At 40.7% G+C, this 20,271-nt stretch overlaps 1 protein-coding gene across 5 annotated transcripts in view; it reads left to right on the forward strand.

Moving 5' to 3' along the window:
* asic2 (acid-sensing (proton-gated) ion channel 2) overlaps nt 1-20,271 on the forward strand; it is a 394,155-nt gene that overhangs the window by 345,675 nt on the left and 28,209 nt on the right. For all 5 annotated transcript variants that reach the window (XM_040044560.1, XM_040044572.1, XM_040044558.1 and 2 more), the window contains one exon: nt 10,174-10,324. In XM_040044560.1, coding sequence (XP_039900494.1) covers nt 10,174-10,324 — 151 coding nt within the window. The remainder of the gene's footprint in view (nt 1-10,173; nt 10,325-20,271) is intronic.

Consider the following 20,271-nt stretch of genomic DNA (forward strand, 5'->3'; position numbering starts at 1 on the left):
AGAACATATTCTTTTTACAGCGTAAATGTGCCATTTTCCTCTTCTTTTTTTTTTGACTTGGCATCGTGTCAGCAAGCCATTTGCAAAGCTGAGATAACAAAATAGAATTGTATGGAAGAAAAGAAGATGAATTTAGACTAGAAGGGGTGTGTGACAGTCCAACATGAGGAGCAGCCACTTGACTTCAGTCAAGGTCACAAATTTAAAGACACCCCTCCAGCCAGAATTTCTCAAGTACAATGTTTTACCTGCATATACTGTGACTTTATGCAATCCTGTAACAGCCTGTATGTAAAGCATGAAACTACTTAAAACACCACCACTATGGTATGAGCTCTGCTGCTTAAAAAATAGTAGAGACAGTGGTTGTGATAGAACTGCTGTATTGGTATTCATTATATTCCACTGGCATACCTGATCAACTTGTCGATGCTATGAATGCATATTTACTAGGCTCTGCATTACACGGGAGCATGTTTAAGAGTGTAATTTGTTGGTGGCTAGTGTTAACAAGTGACCTTTCATCATGACAGGAATAGACACTAATGGCCATGTCATCTTTGGCTTCTTCTCTGTGGGAGGCGTTGCACTGCAAATAGGCAAGGTCATGCCATGTTTGCAGCTCTGGTCTTCCAGACATTCACACTTGCAGCTGTGAATACTAATGAGATGTGTTGTGCTGGTCAAAAGGCATTTTAATTGGCAGCCCAAATGTGCGCTCTCTCACTCACAGGTTGGCTCTCAGACCTCTGGCTTGAATAGAGGAAAAACTAATGCGATATCAGCAGCAACTGAGATCAACTGAGCACTGACACTTTGTACACTACACTGACTCGTGTAAGTGTAGCAGAAGCAACGCACGGTATAAAGTTAAACTAGCATTCATTATTTTTAATGCAGTTCCTCTAAATGTATTACATGAACACAGTTTAAACAACACTAAGTAAAAAAACATTAATTAATTTTTCATGTGCATCCAAATCTGCCGATATAGAAGCTTCAACATTATATGTAGTAAACTGAGACATTTCCATATTAAATATTACATGTGATAAATAATGATACTAGATGTTCGGGATAAATAAAAATCTTTGATAAAACAGTATTGCACACTAACTACATCAAACATGCTTTGATATCACTGATGGCATGCTGTGTAGTCTTGTGTTGTTTTGCCTTTGTTTCTCACCTGTCTGGTTTGCATTTTAAAGCACAAGTCTGCAAATATGTCTATAATATGTCTATGCAGGGACATAGATATTCCCAGGTAGCTGGAAAAGATGAGAGACCAGAAAAACAGTGGGGAAAAACTGCGTGATCGCTTTGATTTTGTGCAAAAACCTATTGTTTTGCAAAGACGACAGCTAGTCAGACATGCCTCAATCATCAGCATAAATGATTACAGCACTGTACAGAAGTCACTGATTGCAAAAGCAATGACCAATGCATCGATTTTAACTCTGCTGCTGCTCCGTGTACTAAAATGCCCCATTTATAATCATGACATGTCCGACAAAATCAGCCTACACGTACACATGCATCAAAAACTATGATTGTGCGGTGAATCGGCCCCTCTGGTGTTGGCCAGAGGGGCCGATGGCGCGATATGGCAGCCTCGCTTCTGTCAGTCTGCCCCAGGGCAGCTGTGGCTACAACCGTAGCTTGCCTCCACCAGTGTATGAATGTGAGAGTGAATGAATAGTGGTATTGTAAAGCGCTTTGGGTGCCTTGAAAAGCGCTATATAAATCCAATCCATTATTATTATTATTATTATTAATATCCCATTCAGATCTGTAACAGCTGCAGAGTCGTAAACTGAATGCGCTGCATTGCTAGCGTTAGCTTCTTTTCTCTGTCTTATACGTGTCTTGCTTAAAGGGCGTGGTCAGCTGGAGTTCCTGTTCCATTCAAAACTACAAACACTGAAACAGATCGTTTGGAACAGAGCTAAGAATCTGGTGTATGCAAGCACAATACAAAAACACATCTGCAGGGTAATCCCATCTGAAACTTGAAGTACACTTTCTGGGAATGTGTGAGACTTCCAAGTTAAATATGTGACTGTTGACGTAATATTTGCCAAAGGACCCTTGTGCAAGATACAGAACTCCAAGTTGCTCTGTGATGTGTTAACCCTATATTAAAACTGTTAATAAATTAAGACTATCTCGACTGGCGCCAACCTTGGAAAAGGTGTCATTGCCATGCTCATTACAGACAGCTTTCTCCAAAGAGCAACTGCGACAAACTTCCGAAAGCAGCGATAGTTAATAATTGATCAATTTGCCTTTTCACTGTTGCTAATTAAATGTTAAATGAGAACTGATAATCCTATTCTCCTTAAGACATTTGTCATGCAGAGCAAAGGTTTCTGTGCTATTTTACATTTCTGGTTTCTAGACAGGTTTGAGAAGTCATTACCTTCTACCATGTGACATCTCTGCTTGAAGTGGCAGTTCAGCGAGGAAGTGACAAAGACGGGGGACATGCAGGCAGGGTCAGTAGCGAGGATTTGCAAAATAACAGAACCCCTCTGTCAAGGATTTGTCAGGGTCTTTGTCATCAAGTGGCTGAAGAGGAGCCTTTCTGTCTGGTTGAGGTCTAATGAGATGTTGACCCGACCCTGGTCCTGTCTGTCAAACATCATCAGTCTTGACAAAAAGAGGCAAAGAAGGGCAAGCAGTGTCCCCCTGAATGCAATTCGCTCCTATAAAAAAAAAATCCAGAGATGATAGAGATGTTGAGAATCAGGCAACAACTGCATTTTTAAAAGAAAATATTCAGTTCAAACTGTGCTTTCGTCACTTGCACACACAAATGTGTATCGGAATAGCAAATAACTGTTGGGTAATTACGCTTAATGGTACAGGCCCCCACCAATTAGCTAGTGAGGGTTAAATGGAACACTTCAGTCTCTGGAGGGTTTAGACAGCTGCGTAAATGAAGTTCATCTGAGGCATCGTTAGAAAATGCTTTCATTCAGGAAAAATGGTGGTGATGTGATGCATGTCAACACACGGTTTCTGCTAATGAAACCAAGTTCATTGCTGTGAAGTTGTCTCGGAGCTGACTGGTATAGCGATTATCCCGGCTTTACCAAGACGTTCGCACTAGCGCAGAACGATACCTGAAAAACCCTGACGCATCTTGTACCTGCAAATGAAGAATGATAGTGCCATGAATATTTATCTGCTGTCCTCATCACACTGCTCCAGGAATTTTCTCTGTCATTTGTTTTGTGCACATACATATGCGTCTAGAGCACCTCTGTTTTGCAGAGGTGAATGAACCTCTAATGTGGTACTTCATATTCTTCCGAAGCGTACCACCTCTGTGGCAGCGTGGCATCAGGTAGTCGATCAATCATGTGTGTAAACCATCCATGAGAGGGCCAGTGTCAATAAAGGAGGAGGAGCATGAAATGAAAAACCCATCTCAAAAACACAGCAGCAGTGAAAAACCGAATATTACCCATGCACTTTAACCCCCCCCCCTTTTTTTACAGAAACATAAAATATCAACATCAGACCCTCAGAACTGAAGATTTATGTTCTCAGCTCTGAGTTTTTAACCAGTCCTGAATAGGGAGCGCTGTTTGTGTGGGAGAGGCTGCGGTTAATAATAACTCCAACCAATAGTAACAACCTTGTTAACCCATAATACTGTGCAGTCAAAAAATAAAATGGCATTTTTTAGTAAGAGGCATGAATCCCACATTTTTGTCTGCTGAATTGCCTCTTGAGGAGTCACAATCAACATTTCTCCCTCCATCGACATTGAGGAGACAGCTGCTTTTAACAAACCCACTCTCAAAATAAAAGGAGAGAGGGTTGAGATGAAAAATGTTCCCATTTTTACGTGTTATTGATCAATATGAAACAGCTGTGGAACCGTAGAGTTAGCCACACCTATGTATACCTGGGTATGCTACCATATACTTCAGTCTTTACAGTAATGTATGTTCAATACTACATTTGTCATAATTTGGCTGTGTGAAAGCAGGGAAGGACCCAAACGCAGACTTCTCAGAGTAAAGTAAACTGAAAAACAGAGCTTTATTTGCTAAATGGCAAAATAGTACAAAACTATACTGGGAATAAATAAGAAAACAAAACATACGGATAAGGACGCAGAGAAACACACAACTATGAGGGAGATCGCGACACTGGAAAGACGAATACAAAGGGCTTAAATGACGAGGGAACAGGAAACACATGGGGAACACAACTGGGTCAAATTACACTCAACGAGACAGAGGACATAAAGCTAAACATAACACACGAGACGAGGTACCTTCAAAGTAAGAGAAGCAAAGCAAAACATGGCGCACACACACAGGAGACTACTAACTCAAAACAGGAAGTAATGGGAACAAACACACAGAGGCGCAGACAGACCCAGAGGCACGATCTGATATCGTCGTGTTGGTGTTGTTCCCAGATCAACATAGTAAATGTTGTTCCAGGATCAACATTGCAAGTGACCAATCAGAATGTTGTGACGTCATACTTTTGCGACTTTGGGAAAAACTGCCATAAAACGAAAAACTGTACTTAAGCTGCGAGAAACCGCCTTTGTCCGCCGATCAACGGACCCTGACCCTAACCCTAACGTTAAGCAGAATTGATATTGTCCTTGCAACATTGGAATTTCATAAATGCACGAATGGCTTGGCGCGCCAAAGAATAACGTCACAAGAATGTGATTGGTCACTTGCAATGTTGATCCTGGAACAACATTTACTATGTTGTACCAACACGACGATATCAGATCATCCGACACAGAGACATGACTGACTGGGGAAGCATGGATAAGCATGGCAGGCAGGGGAAAACAGAATGAAACATGAGGAGGAAACAAGACACAAGAACTCACACAACCTATATAAACACAGACACACAGAGAAAGACGCCGAGGGCAAAGACACAAGAGGAAAATACTAAAAAAAATTAAGGAACTAAACAGGGAATATAAGAAACTCACAGCAGAATAACTAAAGACTACTAATGAACCAGAACATAACCCATAATACAAAATACCACAAGAATACAAGAAAACACAAAATGCTGGACCAAAAGGACCCAGAACCATGAAATTTTACTGTTTCAGCCACTGATGTTAATAAAGTCCCTACAAGGTGTTTAAACTATCTCTCAGGTTTTCAAGGTCAGCGTTAGGAAGTATGGGGTAACATTATCTGTGTCTGAGTGTTATCTGGATATTTGCATATGACCATAGATTTCAGCTGATAATCAAAAGGATTCTCATTATCTCGACCGTTTCCAAATTGTGAGCAAATATCAGTGTGGGAGTTAGAACACTAAACTCTTGAGGATTCGCTGTGATGTGAAAATCAAGCGGCACTCGTAAAATATGTGTGATGTTGCTCACTTATAACAAGATTAGGGCTTGTTAGCAAACCCAGTTCAACCACAACCTGCTTTATGGCCTCTGCTCATTTTTGTTTTACTCATCTGCAGCTTTTTCATGGGCAGCTTGTAACGGCACAAAGAGAGTGTGGGAACGTCATAACAAGCACCCTCTTTTCCACTTTACACCTTTATTAGAAAAGCATTTTCACAATATAAGCATGTGTAAGTTACAAAGTTAAACCAGTGTACTTTATTAAAGTAGCCCATTATTATAGCTTATATTGTTCTGGGTTTGCCAATACTATTTGAGACAAGTGTTTAATATTTAAGGCTTTGTTATAGTTTTAAAGACTGCAGTCAGTGGTGCTGTTGCATTGTACTAAATCACAGTGTGAGGTGTTTGTGATATTGATGGGTATATTTTTTATTTTGCTGATTAGGGTTCAGGGAACAGTGGTGCTCCTGATTTATTAAACTGTTTCATTCAGTCACTTCCTTTCAATCAGCTTCGAAGTTGATGGTCGTTACAGTGATTGCTATTCATCTCATCAAATCCATCATTGCTTGTGTTACACACAAACTAACACACATTGTTACTCAAATAAGCTGCAATTTTAACTCAGCCTATTACTCATAAATGCCTTGTAGCCATTAGTTGGTTTTTGATGAACGGGAGGGGGCACAGAGAGATATTAGTGAAGGGCGAAGCTGTTGTCCACATACAGTAATTAGGAATGTGACTTTGTTTTGTTTATTCTCCCTCCCTGTGCACACACACATGAAAGGAGTAAAAAGTTTGTGAGACATATTCTCTGAAGCCCTGTTCAAGTCCAGGCCGAACGCTCTCTGCTTTTAAGTGATTATGTAGAACATTGCCTTTGGATTCGTGCGTGTTGCGTGTTTCTGTGGGCTCTGCTATATTTTTGGCTTTAGCAAATTAGAGCTGTGAACAACTGTCCTGTAGAAAGAAAGGTAGATGATGTGGAAATGAGGGGAAGTGCCCCTCTAGCAGGATGTGTTTAATGCCAAGGCTGACCTTCACGTAGACATATTAAACAACAACGCTTTAACTGTCAGTGTTGTGTTTCTGTGTGTGCACTATGGAAAAAAAAATACAATTTGACCAAACACTGCACACAAAAGAACAGCTTAAAAATAATGAAAACGGGATGCTTCATTATTTAGTTTTGTTTATATTTATTCCAGGACAAACCTCTGCATTTCAGTCAGGATTGTTGCATGTTCATTCTCATTCCTTGTGCAGTTTTCCTGATTGTGATCAAGATTTTCCGATTTTTTTTCCCCCCTATTCTAACAGGTTTGCTATAGATTGTGTATGGTGTATATATGATACTACTTCCTAAAGCCTTGAACATACTGGAAGTGAATTGTGGTGATGTTGCAACCAAAGTTTATAGAAAGTGAATAATATTTGCCGACTTCAAGTGACTACAGGCGAAGTAACTGCTGCCAATGCAAAGTGGGCAGGACCTGCAGTAAACTTTAAGGCGAGCACCTGAAGAAACTACTAAAGTAAAGAATACTGTTGATTGACATATAACCTCCTAGTAAAGACATTAGAGGGTCACCTAGGCAACCAGAGCCGAGAATATCACAAGTGGCAGATTCAAAGTGATGCGCGGCAAACAAATCACTTCCAGTGTGTACACGGCTTAGATGTCAGCCTTGTACCCTCGATGCTTGAGTTCTCAATCACCTGAAAATGCTTTCGTGTGTCATTTTGGTTGGGGTGTTGCTGGGCAACCTTAGCTTCATACGCCACACAACATCTATATCCTCTTGTCCTTGTCTCGTGTGGAGACAGATGCTTTGTTTTATATTAGTGTAGATTTTCTCATAATTCTTCATTTCCCGAGGGAAAATTTACACCTCCTCCGTGACATCCTCTTATATGGCACAAATCCTTGTACTGTAGTGGAAAATGTTATATTTGATGAAATTCGGGCAACATACCGATTGAGCGGTCACGTCCAGCTCCATCACTCATAATAGCGTGTTTGTGTATGAATTTGTCATCTAATATCGTCTCCATTTTTGTGCTTTTGGTGTACTAGCAGAAGAGAGTACTTCCTCTGACCCTCACCTCAGCAATCATAAGATAAGATAACCTTTATTAGTCCCACACGTGGGAAATTTGTTCAATCAACATTTTGCCTGTATAAAGCTCGGCAGCTAGAGCGTAAATATAAGAAATCTGGTTTAACTGTTGATTCACAAATCTATAAATACCACGTACTTAAGTATAAAGACTCCATCAGCAAGGCCAAACAAAGCTTCTACTCTGGTATTATCAGTTCTTATGAGGGTACAAGGACTCTGTTTTCAGTTCTCAACAAACTAATTCAACCCCCCAACGCTTTACCACCGCACTTCTATTCCTCTGAAACCTGCAATTCCTTGATGCTGTTCTGGACTACGAAAATCAATAACATCCACCAGCAACTCAGATCAAATGTTGTGTCTACGCCCTCTCCAGAACCTTTTCTCCTTTTTGAGCCGTTTTCCACTTTTCATCTTCCTGATTTATCTGATATTCCCGAGTTCATATGTAAATCAAAGCCTGCCACATGCCATCTTGACCCCATGCCCACGGGGCTTGTGAAATCCTGCCTCTCTTCTTTACTCCCACTCATCTCTGCTATCATTCACTCTTCTCTCACCACCGGTATCGTTCCCTCCTTATTCAAGACTGCTCTAGTCACTCCTATACTGAAAAAACCTTCTTTAGATCCTCACAACTTTAACAACCTCCGTCCGATTTCCAATTTACCCTTCATTTCTAAGATACTCGAAAAAGTGGTTGCAGCTCAACTTCATTTACACCTGGTTAATAATAATAGTATCTACGAGAGATTTCAATCTGGTTTTCGCTCATGTCACAGTACAGAAACTGCTTTACTTAAAGTCACTAACGATCTTCTAATCGGAGCTGACTCTGGTCTTCTCACCATTCTCGTCCTTTTAGATCTGAGTTCAGCCTTCGACACCATTTCTCACTCTGTCCTTCTAAGCAGACTTTCCTCTCTCGGCATCTCTGACACACCCCTCGCCTGGTTTCAATCATATCTCCTCGACCATTCCCAGTTTATTCAACTAAGATCATCCCGCTCTCGTCTATTCCCCGTCTCCTCTGGTGTACCTCAAGGCTCAGTTTTAGGCCCTCTTCTCTTCATAATATACATCCCCCCTCTAGGTACCATTTTCCGCACATTTGATCTTCAGTTTCACTGTTTTGCTGATGACACCCAGTTATATCTCTCTTGCAAACCTGATTCCTCCCTCCCACCTTCCTCCCTTTCAGAATGTCTATCCGAGTTAAAATCCTGGTTTACCTCTAATTTTCTGAAGCTCAATGAGGATAAAACTGAGATCCTCCTTATTGGCACCAAATCCAACCTTTTTAAGGCAAACCATTTCTCACTCACCATCGATAACTCCACAGTTTTCCCTTTTCCTCAGGTTAAGAGCCTTGGTGTCATCCTAGACAGTTCACTTTCCTATAAATCTCACATCAATAATCTCACCCGTTCTGCCTACTTCCATCTACGCAACATTAACAGATTGCTTCCTTCTCTTTCCACCCAGTCTACGTTCATTCTTGTCCACAGTCTTGTTACCTCCCGTATTGACTACTGCAATTCTCTTCTGCATGGTCTCCCCCAAAAATCCCTCCATAAGCTTCAACTGGTTCAGAACTCTGCTGCACATCACCCCTGTTCTTCAGGAACTTCACTGGCTCCCTGTGAAATTCCGGATAATATTCAAACTTCTTCTGTTCACCTTCAAGGTCATTCATAACCTCGCTCCTCCTTACCTTTCTGACCTGTTAACCACTACCTGTTCTGCCCGTTCACTTCGATCTTCTTCTTCTATCCAGCTTGCTGTACCTTCCTTCCGCCTCACCACCATGGGAAGCAGAGCTTTCAGCTGCTCTGCTCCCAGGCTGTGGAGCTCTCTGCCCCCAAAAGTGTTTTATCCTACAGTAAAGTGTCCTTGGGTGACTTGAAAGGCCCTCATAAATAAAATGTATTATTATTATTATTATTATTATAATGTTTGATACCGAGCAATTTTTTGATTTTAAACATGGTGTTTGAATAAAAACAGGAACTGATAGAAGTTCAGCAGCACAATATTTTATCATTTAGACGCACCAAACTGCAAACAATAATAGTATTTTACCAAAAGCAATATAGATGCTGTCAAACCATATCCATCTGAAAAGCCAAAGGAAAGCACAAAAGCAGAAATGTATTATTAATTCCACTGCTTATTCCCTAGCGCAGTGAATGTAGCACCTGTTGTATTCCACCTTGTGTAAGCAAAGGTAATTTACAATTACACTGGTTCATGCTCATAAAAGCAGCCGTGGAACATGTTTACGTGCACGTGCAAAATGACAACATGTCACAGTAGACCGACTTGCTCCAAATAGGGAGATAAGGTGCACAGATGTGTAGTGACAGTGTCATAACTGTGCATGTCATAAGAGAGAGAACCAAGCTGAAACCTTTATAGATTCATATTGAAATACATAATAATTGACAACTCAGAGGGAAACATTAGGCTCATGAAAAATCTAATCGCAGCTCGTTATCATTCTATAGATATAAATTTAATTGCTAAATTGATGCCTTTGGTGTGAAATAAATCTTCTTTTAAATTAGACCCTTCGGTGTGCAGCCAAATGTCTCTACTTCAGTGATATTTTTATAGTCTGAGGTCTCTGTATCATCATTAATAAATCGTAAGTCATCACTTCTCTCTGTCTTCGCTTAGGTGTTCACCAGATATGGGAAGTGCTATATGTTCAACGCAGCAGAGGAGGGGAAGACGCTGCGCACCACCATGAAGGGAGGGACTGGAAATGGCCTGGAGATCATGCTCGACATCCAGCAAGATGAATACCTGCCTGTATGGGGTGACACAGGTAGGCCTGGAAACATGCTCACCATGATGTTCAAAAATAAGTTCATTACTGATTGATTTCCCTTTCAGTACCAGGTTAAAAACAAGACCACTATAGTTAAATGAGGCGATTTCAAATGAAGGATTCATTTTGTTCTCCGCTTTTTTCTTCACTTCTAGCTTTTTGCTTGATTATATGATCCATGCAACAGCAATATTTAGTTACTTTGACTGATTTGTACCTCTTTCCTTGATGTGATTGCATCCAGGATGCCGTATGAACTCGTGCAACACTTGCACTTTAGATTCATCCACCTATGAGTCAGTCATTCCTGGTTTTGGTAAAAGCTTGTTTTCGTGTTCTTTTTTTCAATACCTCAAAAACTGTGTTGTTCTAAGCTTCAGCGTTAGCATGCAATATTTCATAAAATGCATTTTACACAGCTTACAAAACATTATTCTATTCCACATAAAACAAGTGGACTTCTTGAGAGTCCACTTGTTTCAGTCAACTCTCAAAGTTATTTCTTTTTTTCATCGTTTATTTATTTGTCTGTCTGTGTTATGGGGATATTTTAACTGATCTCTTGCAAAGTGAATTTCAGATGGTAAAAATCATTGCAATGTTTAAAAAGCTATTTCCCAAGTTGTAGCCCAAACTGATCCTTTGGGCTGATGTTATTTTTTTTATTCACTTTATTTACTTTAGACATAATAAATAAAAAAGCAATTTGTTTTTTTTTTGTTTCTCCTGATGAAATCTCTTTAGGGACAGAGTCATACTGAGAAATTCCAAATCAAAGTTCTAGAAAACTCAATGTGAAATTTTAAAATGCATGAGATGACAGTCATCAGTTTTTTTTTAATCCAAACAACTATAAATCTCTTCTTGTTTATACTTGTAAATCAGATGAAAAATGTTATTACCATTCCTGTCTTTTTAAAAAGTAAAAAGTATTGCACTGTATTGAGCTCAATACCCAAGGATTTAATTGAATAGAAGACTTATTTGTATAGCTTTTCTAGCCCACATTGAGCACTTCTTGTTGCACGACTGCTGTTGTATTCTCTTTGAGAAAGGCTCTAAACAAATTTCTCAGGATATTTTCATTTGATGCATCTTCATTTATGCCCAACTGTGGGCATATTTTTCCTTTCAGAATGTAGACGTCTTACAGATCATAATACATATTCAAACTCTTTTCAACTCAAACACTGAAACCTCTCTAATTTATTTTGTAAAATAGTGGAGCTTTAAATTATCATATTTAGTGAGATGCATGTAAATATCTTATTTTTGATGCAGGGTGACTGTTTAAGGGAGGCTTGTTTTGTAAGCAGTGCCATATTGTAGCACATTGAATGACCAGCTCACGGCTAAAACAAGTGGAAGGGTAGACAGGGGAGTTCACAGCAGCTAGCCAAGCAATGCACAGCTCTGCAGATGGGCATTAGTTTTGGATATTAAAAAACTATCATCAGAAACTCCACGTCCTCTTACTCCTTATCTCTTTCTGTTTACACTGGGTTTTGTAGGATTCCACCCAAACCTCCTTTAGGTTTTAATTCAGTTTGAACATGCTGTACTTCTGCCACCACCCTGACAGCATGTGGAACTCCTTCTCCCAGCAGGCTCCAGTTTTCAGTGCCCTTGTTTATCCCCTTGTGGTTTAATTAGCCTGGATGCACTGAGTCAGCCTCAGCATGGAGCATGCTGCTTCCTCAACTGAGCCAGGTCTCTGTGCTGTCCAGACATGATGGCAACATGCTGCACAGGCCCTGATTCCACATCTCCTCCCACCAGTTATCTTTTTCTCCATCCAGACAACCCACCTTCTTTCCTCCCATGGCTTCCCCTACTGTCCATCATCCAGAAGTGCAGCAGTTGGGTCTCAGGGGTTCTATTAGCACACTACAGTATCCAGGATGCTGCAGGGCAACCATGATACTCCTCACTTTATCATGACGGACAAACATCGCAAGAAATGTGTTTCATTCTGTGAAAAATGAACAAGACAGATATAACTTTGAGAGGTGGGAGAAAACAGATGGCCTGTTGCCTGGAAACGCAGCTTTCTTCTCGCCATGCTACTGACCAAACTGCTCAGTGAAGGAAATCATAAATGGACAGGATCTGTCTGTTTTTCCTATCCATACTGCTGCCTGCAAAGTGCATCCTCAGCCAGACTTTAAATAGTTAAATTCTCACCAGGAAATTAATTAGAGTAATTAGGACACCATTGTGGTTCATGATCACGCATTTTTTGTTCTTTCCTCTTATATTCAGCGGGTAAAGTAAGTATGGATCACTGGTTTTCAAAGTAAATATATTTCTTAATATGCAGTTGACATGAAATTCTCACCAGATGTTGGTAACAACCCATCCAATCCACACATGGAAAGAAAATATCAAACCATAAATGTGGATAAATTCAGTTTTGTAACACAGGGAAAAAGTATTGAACATATGAAGAAGGGAGGTGCAGGAAGGCATGGAAGCTCATGACACCAGCTAAAATCTATCACTGATAGATTTTAGCTGGTGTGAAATCTATCAATGCTTATACTTAGTGCAAATTAATACCAGCTGGTTTAGTCCCACCTGATGGCATATAAAAAGGTGTCTCATTACTAAGGTGTCACACAAGAAACACATCAGGATGGATAAAACCAAGCTCACTCAAGACTTTTGCAACCTTATTGCTGCAAAACACGCTGATGGCATTGGTTACAGCAAGAATTTCTATTGAAGGTTCCAATGAGCACTGCTGGAGCCATAATCAGGAAGTGGAAAGAAGATCATTTCGCCATGAACCGGCCGTTAACAGTGGGCCAATCGCAAGATTTCAGGCAGAGGAGTGAAAAGATCAGATGACTAAATGCACTGAGTCGCAATGGCTGAGTGCATTTGAAGAAAAGGGATGTTGAAGCATGTTTGCTGAACAACAATTAGAAAGACCTGTGAAATACTGGGAAATATAGTCTGGTCCCAGGACCAGACCAAACATGAGCTCATTGGATGCCATAATACAAGACCATGTTTGGAGGTAAAAAGGCATCATATTTCCCCCCCAAAAACACCATACCAACAGTGAAGGTTAGAGGTGAAAACATTATGGTGTGGGGATGTTTATCACATGGCCCTGGCACACTTTATATATTTGAAGTAATCTTCTACCATCTACCAGGATGATGAAGATTAAATCAGGGTGGGTGATTCAGCAAGACAATGATCCCAAACACACAGCCAAGGAAACTGTGAATTGGTTTCAGAGCAAGAAAATAAGTCTGCAAGATTGGCCTGAACTGAATCTAATTGAAAGTCTTTGGAAAGAACTGAAGCTCACAGTTCATAGAAGGAGCCCACAGAACCTTCGGGATTTAAAGACTGCTTGTGTGGAAGAATGGGCTAAAATCAGACCTGGACAATGCATGCCATTAGTTTTAACATATAGGACCTGTCTTGAAGCTGTCATTGCAACAAATGCTTGTGTACAAGGTGTTAAATACATTTCAGTAAGCGTGCTCAAAGCTTTTTCCCTATGTCATTTCTTCTTATTACAAATAATTTATGGCTTGATTTTGTTGCATGTGTGGACTGGGTGGGCTGTTACCAACGTCTGGTGAGAATTTCATGTCAATAGAATCTTAAGAAATATATTTAGAAAGCTGATGACGTGATCGGTACTTATTTTACCTGCTGCTTAACTGCTGCTCGAAAGAGTTTCCACAGAAAACTGTTATATGGTCGGAGTTTTCAGCCAAGCTTTTTTATGTATTTATTTTATACTGGATGGGGGCTTATAAGAACACATGCATAAGGACAAACTGCTTTTAGAAAGAAAACATGTGCAGGACCTTCTTTTAAGCAAGCCAGAAACTGAAGCACAGCCCCGTCAGAGCAAATCTGAGTGCCAGGACATCATCTTCTACTGGGTCATCTGATAAACATTTTACCCATCTAATTGGCAAATCTCATATAGGGCATGCTATTTAGGCTTGTTTAGCATGCATACAGTAGCTGTACATCAGTGAGCAAATTTGTCAGCTCAAATTCATGCCAGCTCCTCTTTTGCAGTTGTGTATGACCTGATACATATTTGCTGTTATCTATATCAGTCTATGTATTTGATAGTTTGAAAACCATTTTGTCATTGCAGTTGAAACGATTTAAAAATCATATAAGTAATCATAGTATATAATAATTTATCTTGCATATTGTTATTATAATGTGGCAGCTGTCTTTCTGCCAGACAGACAGGCTGTACTGTAGAGAGTTATTGCATGTGGTAGAGTGGAAAAGGAAGAGGATCTAAAATCCTTGAGGGGTGCCATATTCAATGTAAGGAGGGAAGGAACTGGATTATTAAGTAAATATTTTTGCTTTGGCTGTTTTAGGAGCGCTCTAGTACTACATTAAACCTCTGAAAATTTCATAATACCTAGAGTTCATCTGTTTTTCCATTTAAAGTCAGCAAGCAGTCTTTATGCACTCAGCAGCCTGTCCATTCAATAGCACAACAGTGTTTGTAGAATAATGAAAAGCCCCTCAGACACATTACAGGCAAAGCCGCAAACTGTGATGACACTGAAGTCCAGTCCTTTCTTATATCAGATATATTTGTGTTTTCATCATCATCACAGAGGATTTCTTTAAAGATAAAGTCAGCCCTTGTGTAAAAAAAAATAGGCTGTTCTAAACAGCCAGTTGTATTGTGCCCTGGTTGAAGGGATGCAGATTGTAAGAGATATGCAAAGAATCACAGTCAGGAGTTTCTGTCTTCTTCTGTTGTCTATTTTCCCTCTGTTTGCCATTCATCTTATCAGATTTTAGCTTCCATCTTATGTGGCAAACAGGAAAGTGCAACCCAAACAAGCCTCAGAGTCCGCCGTTAAAATCGTGCCTTGTCTGTACATTTTCTGTCTGCTGTTAGGAAATGAAAGCGATGGTGAAAACACTGAGAAAGGGAGCAGGTATTTTTTTTCAGCAGCAGGTTAAGCCAAGTGCAAGTGGAATTGGAAAGTCCTTGATCCTTTTATCTTTACTTTTTGTATCTTTTCCTTTTGTGATGTCAGTGTGATGTTCTCAATTGCAATCTTTTGTGTGTGGGGTTTTTCTTCTTGGATATTTAGAGTGCAACTTTGATTGAACCGTATTGTTTCTTAAATTGATGAGGGAAAAAACACAAGGGATCAGTTTAATTCTTAATCAATCTGCCATCCAAATATTATGTTTAGTTGGGTATTTTTACAGGATTGTGGGTCAAAAAAATCTTAGCTACAGTAGCATAGGTGGCACATCTGAATGCTTTGCTCATTTGCTGCTTTTTGCTGTTTCATTCAGTCTGCTTGGAAACTATTATTACTCTTCATGTCAAGATTTTGCAAAGACAGCATTTTAGCTCTGTGTGATTTGTCTGTTGCTCAGATTTATCTACAATGTTTCTATCTGAATATGAATTGAATTGATGTTGCTGTAGCTTTTTACAAAAAAATGCCAGACATAAGACTGAATACAGAATCTGGTTGAATTCATTTATGTTGAACAGAGAAGCCGAGTACTGAATGAATGATTAAACAAGTGAACATAAACATAGATTGAGTATTCAAAAAATGTAGAGATGTGAACTTTTCCATGAAGACTGGAAAACTTGTGAGCTGTTAAAGATCATATGGTATGATCAAACAGTCCAGAAAAGTTGCTAAATGGACCTCATGGTGAGATTTTGGAAGGTGAAAAATGTGAGTGCATTTAAGAAATTGATTTTAGTTCAACACAAGTTGAATTTTTATATATGAAACTGCACAGCGCATGAATATATGCTATAGAAGTCAGCATCATCTTTCTGGGGCTGTGGTTAGTCACAGTGATCCCTGACGCTAAATGCTGGACATGTGCTCACAAGTCTGTGCTTTAAGTCCTCTTGATTCCAGAGGTCAACAAGGCATTTTTTGTGCTGTGAGCTGCAGCTCAACTGGGGAAAAGAAAGGGAAGAAAGAAAGAGGGAAATAAAAACAGCAGGGAAGAGGAACGGTAATAAAGGGCAAAAGAAAAAACCAACAAAACAAACAGACAAAAAAAAATACATATATCAATCACATTGATCACCTATTGAGAAAGAAGAAAGAGAAAACAAGCAAAAAAAAAAAAAGCCACAGCCCTGCCCACCAGGGCATGAAGCAGGTATGGAGGAGATCAAGACTCCAGACATCCAGAGGCCCTCAGAACACAAGAGACCAAGGAAGACCAACAGAGCCGCGCCACTATCCCAGAAAGAACTGAGGAGAGCCCCAGATAAGGGGTCACTCAGCAGCCGCGGAGCAGAAGCCAGGGGGGGTTGCAGTGACGTGCCCGTGAGCTCCGCTGGCAGCCAGCTGTGCCAGAGTGACCGAGCCTCAGGCCGAGGGCACCCCACCCCCGAAGTGGCCCGAGCGAGCCCCAGGCTCCAGGCCCCGACAAGCAGCCACCAAGGAGTGAGCCGGTGTGTACCTGGACGCCCATCCCCGGACACAAAGAACCACCAATGCACCGATATCTGAGGGCATCTGCCACTGGCAGGGGGAGTGGTGGTGGTGATGGGCGGGGGGGGGGAGATAGGCCTCCATACCTTGGAGGGCCTGAGATGTCCCTAGAGAGGTGGCGTCTGATACCCGACCTGACATATAGACACAGAACATCCATTCCCACCCTCATGCTCTCATATGCAATTACTCAGCACTCACCCAACGTGGAGACAGACATAAATAGACACTGTACACACAATCACACTCCCCAAGCGTACTCTATACCCCAGGTCTAGGTACCCTTGCCCCTGGAGGGGGAAACTGCACCCAGACCCAGGTAGTGTTACCCTTTTCCCTGGGGTGGAGAGAAGCAGACCGCCCCGACTCCGCAGCAGCAGGGAGGCTCCACATTCCAGACCACATTCCCAATCGGACGGCCAACTCCTCCTCCCACAACCCCCCCCCCCACCCCCACCCTCCCACACACACACACACCCCCACCCCAACAGGCAACAGGGAACAGGGAGGGGTGTGAAGACTCCAAACATCCCTCCGCCCGCTCATATGTAGTGTTGATGTATGTGTGTTTTAAGGTGCATTTAAAACCCAGGAGGGCATGGAGCTACCTGCCAGAGAGCAGCAGCGCATAGCCCCTCATGATAGCCCTCAATGTCCATCCGACATTTGTGCTCCACTAGCTTCCTTATTTATTTATTTTAAAGATAAAACCTTATTGTAGTGGTTTACACATTTGTTTGGCAAGCAAAAGGTTGCTGGTTCATTTCCATTTAGAGATACAAATTCTCTTCTGGGTTGTGTCAGGAAAGGCAAATCAAACATGCGGAGCTACCCACTGTGACCACCCCTTGTGACAAGAGAGTAGCTTTTTTTTTTTAATTTATTTTTATACAGGTCAGCTTTAAGGTGATTTTTTTCCTTCTTTTTCCACTGAGCCATAGTCTCTGGTGGCTTTCTCCATGTTGCACCTTGAGGTAATTTTGTTTCCCTATAAAGAGAAATGGGGTCTTGGCAGTATTTCTGATTGCAAGCAGGCCTATCAGCAATTCAGAATGATTCTAAATTGCTAAATTATGCACTTTGGTAAAGATAAAAGTGTCAGGTTCACACATTGTAAGAATCTGGTTGTAATTTTAGAAACAGATCAATATAGTAATGAGTAAATGAGTCCCAACACAAGCATGTGCACGACTAGGTTAACATCTGCACTGTTTGCACACTACTTTATCATGTTTGGATTACCATCTGTCTCAGTAAGTATGTATTTACTGAAATAAAAGGACACATTTAAATGTTGAACTGATGCTTGATTAGAAGGAAAGAGAGTAAGAAATAGAGCTTATTTGTTTTCAACTGACGATCATACATTTTTTATTGGACCAAGAGGAATGCAAAAAATCAAGATGATAATAAAAAGAGACAAGCACATCAAATATAAAATGTAGTCAGTCGCTAAGTGTAATACATGAGCATTAATAATAATAATAATGAATTGCATTTATATAGCGCTTTTCTAGGCACCCAAAGCGCTGTACAATTCTACTATTCATTCACTCTCACATTCACACACTGGTGGAGGCAAGCTACAGTTGTAGCCACGGCTGCCCTGGGGCAGACTGACAGAAGCGAGGCTGCCATATCGCGCCATCGGCCCCTCTGGCCAACACCAGTAGGCAGTAGGGTAAAGTGTCTTGCCCAAGGACACAACGACCAGGACAGAGAGAGCAGGGTGATGGAACCGGCAACCTTCTGGTTACAGATGAGCTTCCCAGTCCCCTGAGCCACGGTCGCCCCAAGACATTCACATGATTATACAGAGTTTATGAGTGAAGGCTTCTTATATTCACTTTCTTTTGAAACTTTTCTTCAGCTTGCCAGCTGCCAAGTCATTTTTGCTCTCCTACATTACACCCATAATACAGACCTTTTATAAAGCCTGACATGCCCAGTCCTCAATGTGACAAATCCTGTAGAAAGGTGAAATAGAGAGAGGAAGGTGATAGGCTGTGGTAGGACTTTTTCATCATATCTTTTACACACTATTCATGCACCCACAGTCTTGCATGCACAGATCAGTCGATCGTCTTCTTTTGCTTACTTCTCTGTTTGCCCATAGTGAGCTGAAACCTGAAGGGGAATGGAGGTGAAATCAGAACACCACCTGCATTTAAACAGTCAAACAAAGCAAGCAGGATTCAGGTTATGACTGTAGCTGTTGATAGCATCCTAAGTTAGTCCAGCCCTCTGACTGCACAGAGGGCAATATAAGTCAAATGAGTGTGACTGCAGTGATGAAATAGATGGTAACTGCAGATCTGTGATTCTGCTAAAGCTATGGTCATATGTAGCAAACATCATTATTCACGATCCCCTTGATCATCTTTTGATAAGGGAAGATGAACTGATAGGAGCACAAACAAGCACAGCCATTCCCATTTGCTCTGATCTCTTATGCTCACACATGCGGGCACATATGTACTACTAATAACACATTTTCAATCACAGCAAGAGATCATTGTTTCATGTGCTGCATCTTGTTCTGTGTAAATTGATGTCTTGTTATGAGAGATAAAGGTCTCGAACAGTCTGATTCTAGTGTCTTACAACTAAGCAACATTCATTTGCAGGACGGTTAGCTTATTTGGTGTTCTTTATCATCATTTATTACCTTTATGCAGTTGCTCTTCACTGCTGGATTTGTTTATATTAGCTATGTAATGCAAGACAACTGGGTGTGAATAAAAGCTAATGTAAAGTCAAGCTTTTTCCAGCTTGTCATTTGCGTGAATATGCTGCTTTTTGTAGGCTATGTGGGAAGTTAATGTCTTTTTTTTTTGTCAGGAAAACACAAATCAGCACAAGTATGATGATTAGCTCTTTCCACATTTTATAGACCAACACGTTAACTGAAAAATCGTGGTTAATTGCTAATAAAAATACTGCCATGGCTTGATTCGGAGCTATATATGTGTCTGCTTCTGCTAAAATAACATTTTAATCCCCTGTTGGAATAAAATAAAATTGATAGTTGATATGTGAATACTCTGGAAAGGCGAGCTACCTGGTGAGTACTAGAACTGCTGTCTGTGACATCCTGTAGAGACTTTTGATTTGAAGGGAATCTCGGAAGAAATTATGCACACAGTTTGTTAGCTTCGCCTGATGGTGCAGCTGCTGCGATGGGCTACTAAGAGAGGAGCAAACACACTCCCGTGTAAAAAGATCAACCCGAACATGACCATCATTCACAGAGAGCCAGGTCGTTTTCTCATATTTATTAGCTGTCAAATGCAAAAGTCTGCTACTGATCTCAGTGAATGATCGGGTCTTGTCTGCCTGGAAATTTGCAGATTTGGGTAAAATAGGGTGACATGCTGCAGTTTCTGCTCTTCAGAAAAGCAGAAAAATCATCATCAAGTAGGCTGTTTTATAACTCTGATATGGAGA

Source organism: Simochromis diagramma, unplaced genomic scaffold (assembly GCF_900408965.1).
Source record: "Simochromis diagramma unplaced genomic scaffold, fSimDia1.1 OVJJ01000321.1, whole genome shotgun sequence".
Lineage (NCBI taxonomy): Eukaryota > Metazoa > Chordata > Actinopteri > Cichliformes > Cichlidae > Simochromis > Simochromis diagramma.